Source organism: Otolemur garnettii, unplaced genomic scaffold (assembly GCF_000181295.1).
Source record: "Otolemur garnettii isolate 467f Iridium unplaced genomic scaffold, OtoGar3 scaffold00005, whole genome shotgun sequence".
Taxonomy (NCBI): Eukaryota; Metazoa; Chordata; class Mammalia; order Primates; family Galagidae; genus Otolemur; species Otolemur garnettii.
Window position 1 is genome coordinate 20,132,471 of NW_003852400.1, and position 7,820 is coordinate 20,140,290.

The 7,820-nt window shown below is 38.6% G+C and overlaps 1 protein-coding gene across 1 annotated transcript in view; it reads right to left on the reverse strand.

Moving 5' to 3' along the window:
• PEX1 (peroxisomal biogenesis factor 1) overlaps positions 1–7,820 on the reverse strand; it is a 41,700-nt gene that overhangs the window by 10,127 nt on the left and 23,753 nt on the right. Inside the window, exons 14-17 of the mRNA XM_003782663.3 lie at positions 6,628–6,817; positions 5,983–6,149; positions 4,054–4,188; positions 1,118–1,182 (exon numbers count right to left, since the gene is read on the reverse strand). Coding sequence (XP_003782711.1) covers positions 1,118–1,182; positions 4,054–4,188; positions 5,983–6,149; positions 6,628–6,817 — 557 coding nt within the window. The remainder of the gene's footprint in view (positions 1–1,117; positions 1,183–4,053; positions 4,189–5,982; positions 6,150–6,627; positions 6,818–7,820) is intronic.

The following is a 7,820-nucleotide window of genomic DNA, read 5'->3' on the forward strand; positions in this document are numbered from 1 at the left end:
TTTTTTGGTTGCAGCCATTATTGTTATTTGGCGGGTCCGGGCTGGATTAGAACCCGCCACCTTAGGTGTATGTGGCTGGCACCTTAGCCGCTTGAGCCACAGACGCCGAGCCAATTGCATGCTTTTATAATAACATTTTTAGAAGAATGGAACAAAGTAACTTTTCAATTAAAAAATTCCCCATAATGCTATCACATTTGAATAAACATTTTCTCCTTTAAATATTATCTTTTGTATTCATATACAATTTTATATAGCATCTGCCATAATAGTTACACTCTATTATAATTAAATTGGCCACATGGAATCTTGATTTATGAGAGATAAATTATGAATTGGGGAAAAAAGGGATTTAGAAATGTTAAAAATCAGAGATAAATCGGGGTAATTATTTGCTTCATAGAAGAACCTACTGAGAATTCTCTGAATAATCACTTATGAATATATTTCTATTGTAAATATAAAACTAAATAATTTCCATAATTTAATACCTAAAATGTTTTATATTTAAGTAGCACTTAGTACAACACAATCCTTTTCCTCTAATTCTGTTCCTTGGCTGTGGAGCTGGCCTGGGCCACATAGCAGCAGTTACGGGCAGGCAGTCAGGCAAGTCAGCCAAGCTCCATCTGTACATAGTATTTACAGCCACTCCCCATCACTCACATCACCGCTTGAGCGCCACCTCCTGTCAGAGTAGCAGCAGCAGCAGCATTAGATTCTCACGGGAGCATCAACTCTACCATAAACTGTGCTTGCGAGGGATCTAGGCTGCATGCTCCTTATGAGAATCTAAAGCCTGATGATCTGAGGGGAGCTGAGGTGGTGATACTTGCACTGGGGGGTGGCTGCAAATACAGGTTATCATTAGCAGAGGAGTCTGACTGCATAGAGACCATAATGAATCATTTGCTTGCAGACTCATATTAACACTCCCCCACGGTGGAAAAATTGTCTTTCATGAAACTGGTCCTTGGTGCCAAAAAGCTGGGAACTGCTGCTCTAATTTATTAATAATTCACAGGTTTCAAACATCAGTTCGCCATAAAAATCCCAAAAGCACTGAATGGTAATAATAGAGTCAGTTATTAAAAAAAAAAACACATAGGGAACCAACCTAATAAAAATATCCCGAACAGCTTGTTCACTTGCTCCAATATATTTGCTGAGTAACTCTGGCCCCTATTAGGTAAAATAAAGTTAGAGTTGAGAGAAAATGAAATTATTTGAAAAAAAAACATAACTTTGATTTTTTTACTGTCTAAATAAATCCATGAAAATTTTTATTATGATTAAATGAATGCCTCTTAAATACATTTTTAAAAGTAGTATGTGCTGTCATAAATATCAGACCAAAAGTTCTACACTTGGTATTTCTTCTGCCTAGAACATTTGTCCCCAGATATTCTCATGGTTTCTTGCTTCATTTCATTTAGAATTTTGTCAAAAATCTTCAGAAAAACCTTGCCAAACAACCCCATTGATGACCCACACCACTTACTCCACACTTCCCTGCTCTTCTCCCCATCTGATATTTACTGGTACCTGACAGTAGATTATATGTCAGATGTGTCTATTTGCTCATCTCTCTCCACCAGTAAAACATAAACTCCAAAAAGGCAGTTTTGTTCACTGCTAAGTTCCCAATGCCAGAAACAGAGCTTGCCACCTGAGCACTGACGAATCATTTGTTGAATGAAGAAATGAATGTTTATGAAGGAACAAAGTTACAATTATCTCAAATCTTTGGAGATTACAAAAAAATATGTAGAGACATATGACTTTAGCTAGTATCTTCAATTGCTGAAATCAATTTACTTGGATAGGAGTAATACATCATCTTTCCTGAAATGCAACTGAAAAACTTTCAAAAAAGCTTCTTTACATACGGCAAAATCAATGAGAACAGTCCTTCCTTAAATTTGGATCTCTTAATATGAATAGGTCCGGTGAAAAATCAGTACTTCCAAAAGACCAAATACTGATCAGGATGTGTAACCAAAATAACAAATTTCTAATACTCAGCCATCTGGACATCTATTAATATATTAGTACTTAATTACATTTCCTCAGTATGGTCAGAGAACTACAGGATTAGAGGAGGTTACAAGAAATAACTAAGGTAAAATAATAGGAATAGGGAAACATAATTGTGTCAGTGAAGGGAACCTATCTTTGATGCATGGCTCCCAGGATCCACCTTGTCCTGCTGAGACCTTTCCACGGGGAACTCAGCCCAAATTGTTATTTCAAGGCTTCCTAAAGGGGACTGGGCAAGTGTCCTCCCTAATGGAATAATCCACAAGCTTTAATCTCGAAAATGGTATGTTTTAAAAAGTAGCGAAACTACATTCTAGCACAAGTATGAAAAGTCATGGTTTTCCCAAGAAAAAGATAGAAAAACTAAAAAGCTTTAGTGTTTCTCCATCATTGCCAGGCTATCCATGTATCCAGCTCACAAGACCATGTGATAAAAGCAGGTAGGCAAAACCTGACTACTTACTAATCTGGCTTTCAGATTATCAATCAGTTTTGAGTAAGGATATATATATGATTCCTTTACCTGGGAATCTAATCACCCTGTGGTGAACTAATATTACTGGGGTGCTAAAACTGTCCAACTAAGATCCTGGGCCCCAGCCACACTGACGAACTAGTGGTGGACTGTGAGATGTTACCCAAAACGATCTGCTAACATGTCCCTTACTTTCCACGTGCACCTTATACCTGAACAAGCTTAGACCTAGTGTAACACAGCAAGGGTGACATACAGCCAACAAGTAACAGAACCAGAAATCCCAGCAGCTTCCTGCCTCAGAATGGTCTCCAGCTTCTGGGTCTTCTAGGTTTGCTTCTGCCCTTAAGTATAGTTTGCCCTTTTAGCTGAGTATTTATTTATTAATATAATTCTGTTCACAATGCATGAGGATTTGACTTACGCAAGAATATAATAAGCCCTGTGAGAGAGGTGGCTCATTACTCAGCTTCATACAACTTTAATAAATAGATCACTGCCCCACCAGATTCCAAATGTGAGACTAATCCCCAGTCAAGAAATGCTGCGCAAGACGTGAAAAATCAGGAACTCCTACACAGTGCTGGTGGGAATGTGAAATGGTACACAAAACAAAAAACAGTTTGGTGGTTCCTTAAAAAGTTAAATAGAGGGCGGCGCCTGTGGCTCAAAGGAGTAGGGCACCGGTCCCACATGCTGGAGGTGGCGGGATCAAACCTGGGCCCAGCCAAAAAAAAAAAAAAAAAAGGTTAAATAGAGAATTACCCTACCACCAACAATTCCACTGCAAGAAAAATGAAAACATGTTTACACCAAAATTTGTATACAAATGTTTATGGCAATATTATTCATAATGGTCAAAAGGTATCAGACACATGGGATAAAAACTTTGCTGTTGGGTACAAGGAACACCATTCTGGTTATGGGCACACCAACAGTCCAGACTTAAGTATTATACAAGATATCCATGTGACCAAAACACCAGTACCCCTTAATTAGTATTTCAAACACCAGTACCCCTTAATTAGTATTTCAAACACTAGTACCCCTTCATTAGTATTTACTAGTACCCCTTGAAAGTACTAAAAAAACTAGTACCCTTTAAAAGTATTTTAAAAGGTGAAAACAACTCGAACGTTTGCAGTGATAAATGGATAAAGTGTGGCATACACATACAATGGAATATTGCTCAGTCATGAAAAGGAATGAGTACTGATCCACACTGTAATCGGATGAACCATGATCATTACATTCAGTGAAAGGAGCCAGGCCCACAGGTTGCATACCACATAATTCCTTTTATTTGAAATACACAGAACAGGCAAATCCATGGAGACAGAAACCAGATTAATGGTTCCCAGGGGATGAGAAGGACTAGGATGAAAAAGTTCTGAAATTAGAGAGAGGGGGTGGCTGCACAGCCTAGTGAATGCACTAAATGCCACTGAATTGCATACTTTAAAATGGTGATTCGTATTATGTAAATTTCACCACAATTTAAAAAAAAAGAAAAAGGAAAGATAACATGCACAACAAACCTTGACACTAATAAAATTCATTCCACTCTCTCGTGCAATTACCCCAGCTAGCAAGGTTTTTCCTGTTCCAGGAGGACCATACAACAGTATTCCCGTTCTTTGTCGTATGGGTAAGTTTGCAAATAATTCTGGATACTGAGAAACATAAAAAAATAAGAAAAAGAGATCAAGTTTAAACAGAAATGACTAAGATCAATGTGTAGGAGAAAAGTATTCAGACGGTGATAACTGCTACCTTTTTATTAAATTTCAGGTTAATGTGAGGGTACAAACAACCAGGCCACAATACGTGAATTTGTTAGGTAGAGTCGCTCTTGTAGTTGTGTCCTGCACCCAAAAGGTGTGCCACACACCCCTACATTGTGCCCATTAAGTGAGAGTACCCCCAAACCTTCTTTCCCCCCTCTTTTGTTCCCCCTCCCCCTAACTTGAATTGAAACAAATTTTTCTCCTATATGGGCATGAATTTGATGGTCTCCTGGTTTCCTATGCTACCTTTCTTTATAAACAGCAAGCATAACAGCAGAAAATAAAATTCCTACTAAAAATAGTAAATGAACTCAAAGAAACTACCATAGATTTTTCCCAAGTGAACCAAGGAAGACATTCTAGATAAAATGCATATAAATATATTGGAACTTCTTTCCATTTTTCCTGTTATTTAAAAACACTGCAAAAGTATTACATTAAAACCAATCTTTTAATAAGTGTATCACCTTACACTTGTATAATTCAATGTATAACTAATCAATTCATTGTATAACCAATCATAAAACCCAATCTTTTAATAAGTATATCACCTTACACTTGTATAATTCAATGGGGCAAGTAATGACAGCTCTGTCCATTAAATATATTCAATCAAAGACAGTAAAAATCTCCCAAGAGTCTACAGGCTAAATACGGGATTAAATGCTTCTCAATTTTCTCAATTCAACTATTCAGACACTAACAGAAGTTTTTGAACAGGTGAACCAAACCTGAGGTTTCTGTCAGCAATATGCGGGTCTCCTTTATTAGGTATGCTTGCTTAGTTCCACCTGCTGGCAAAGTTCCAACTCCCTTCTGCCTCTGTTCTAATCTGAGCAAGGCCCCAAAGTCAGCAGCTATGCATGTGGTCTCCATGGGCTGCATACGGACACTAACACTCGATGCTCAGCCCTGGCATCGGGGTCACAACCCTGCTGACTCCTACTTCACGTCTGTTCTCTCCACAGGCTTTAACCCCCTGTCCTGTGCTATGCTCAACGTGCCCCTACAGCCACTGTTTTCAGGAGTTGTCATGCAGTTTCATATTACCAAGGTCCTTGGTCCTTACCCACCTGGATATATATTCTTTTACCTATTTGCATGGACCCCTGATCTCATGCAAAACTCCTTTCCTCTCAGATCTCTGACTCAAACACACTATCTCCTAGATTCTACCATCCTATCTTCTGAGAAATAGTCTAACTCTGCCTCCATTATCCTGCCACATGCCTGGTCTATGCTACCTGCCAACTCTGCCTCACTAGGACTAACTCCCAGAGTCTGCACATCTAGCTTAATCTACCAGTCCTGTGGACCTCGATGACATTTATACCTCCAAGCTTAATTCTATCTATTTCTGTTCAAATCCCAGCAGACAGTTCATCTTGCTTTAGGATAATTTGAATGATTCAAGCAAAAACAGAATTAATGAAATTTGTATCACAATGTACTTACTGTAACTATTATCTCAGCTTCCCATTATACATTTCTTAGGAGCAAGGAGTTTTTGAATACTTTTTAAAACCTGCTGAAGCACCAAAAATAGTGCTGGACATTTATTTGGCAACACAATAAATACCTGTTGAACTAAATTGAGATTGGGCAAGCAAGCACATTTGGCCAAAGCCAGTGATTTAGTGGTTTCCCTGGGGGTAGGTATTTAATTTTTTTTTTAAGTACCTTGGCTGGTAACTGGATAGTATCCACAAGTATCTGCCGAACTTCATGTAACCCACCAACCTTATCCCAGCCCAGGTCTCTAGGTTTATGCAGGTTGACATTTCGCAGAGATGCAGGAGTAAATCCTTGGAGAGCCTTTTGGAAATCCAATGTTGTTAAAACTAATTCTGTTTAAAAATAAACAAAACTCCTTTGGGTAGCCATATTTCAAATATATGCCATTATCTTAGCTACAAATGCTAATTTTTTTTTTTTTTTTTGAGACAGAGTCTCACTAAGTTGCCCTCGGTAGAGTGCCATGGTGTCACAGCTCACAGCAACCTCAAACTCTTGGGCTTAAGCGATTCTTTTGCCTCAGCCTATCACATAGCTGGGACTACAGGCACCGCCACAACACCCAGCTATTTTTTGGTTGCAGTTGTCCTTGTTGTTTAGCAGGCCTGGGCTGGGCTCGAACGCGCCAGCCTCAGTACATGTGGCCAGCGCCCTACCCACTGAGCTACAGGCGCTGAGCCTACAAATGCTAATTTTTGACCACTTATTCAAATACTACAATGGAATGTATTTAATTCTTGCCTTACTATAATTACATTTTTCCCCAATAGAAGGCAGATTCCAGGTTCAGGATCTGCTAGTAAAACATACCTTCCCTGCTGGACACACTCTTATGAGACAGACAAGAATGTATGGCTCGATCCACCAGCACCGTCAAGTCTCTAGCCACGAACCCTTCAGTTTCTTTAGCTATGTGCTGCAGGTCAAGATGAGTGATCTTGTTTATATCACAGTTCAGTTTATTTTTTATTACATTATGCAGAATTTCATATCTTTGCTCCTAGAGAAAAAACACAAAATTCAAATTTATGATTTCATTCCACTGTACATTTTAGTACATATATTTGGAGAAGAATCAGGTTGACATAATCCATAGTGACAGAAGGCTGATTTGTGGTTGCCTGGGGACAAAGTAGGGGGGGATGGATTGCAAAAGGGCACTAGGAAATTTCCGAGAGTGACAGAAATGTTTGTTGTCTTAATTGTGGTGATGATTGATTTCTTTCATGATATATACACATGGTCAAATGGATCAAATTATACACTTTAAATAATGTGAGTTTATTGTACTTAAATTATATCTCGATAAAGTTGTAAAAAAAAAAATCACATTGATAAATGACTGCCATTTTTTTCTCCAGGAAGAAGGATTTTTAGTGATATATGGTTCAAGAGCAGTTTTTTGGGCTGGCGCGGTAGCTCATGCCTGTAACTTGAGTACTCTGGGAGGCTGAGGCAGGAGGATCCCTTGAGCTCAGGAATTGAGAGACCAACCTGAGTTAGACCCTGCCTCTAAAAAAAACCCAGGCATTGGGGCAGGCACCTGGAGTCCCAGCTACTTGGGAGGCTGAATCAAGAGGACTGCTTAAGCCCAAGAGTTTGAGGTTGCTGTGAACTATGAAGCTACAGCACGCTACTGAGCGAGAAGTATGAGAGTCTGTCTACTGAGACTGTCTCCAACAAAAAAAAAAAGAGATCTGTTTTTTGGTTATTCTAAAACTTATTTCTAAAAACATATTCAAAGGCTAATATCATTATCATACTATTATATTTAATAATAGGTATATCCTTTTGTTCTTCAGTAAGTCAGTTAATACAGGGTCTGAATATTTAGTGTAGATCCTAGGCGAAAATTTTAAGTAACAGTTTAAACTATGCCTCAGCATACTTCTTTCAGCTCACTGCCATAAAAACCCTCATGAGCATGAATCCTCAAAGGGGACCATGGACCATATGTGCTGGTAGAAAATAAAACGTTTGATCTTTTTTTTTTTTTTTTTTTT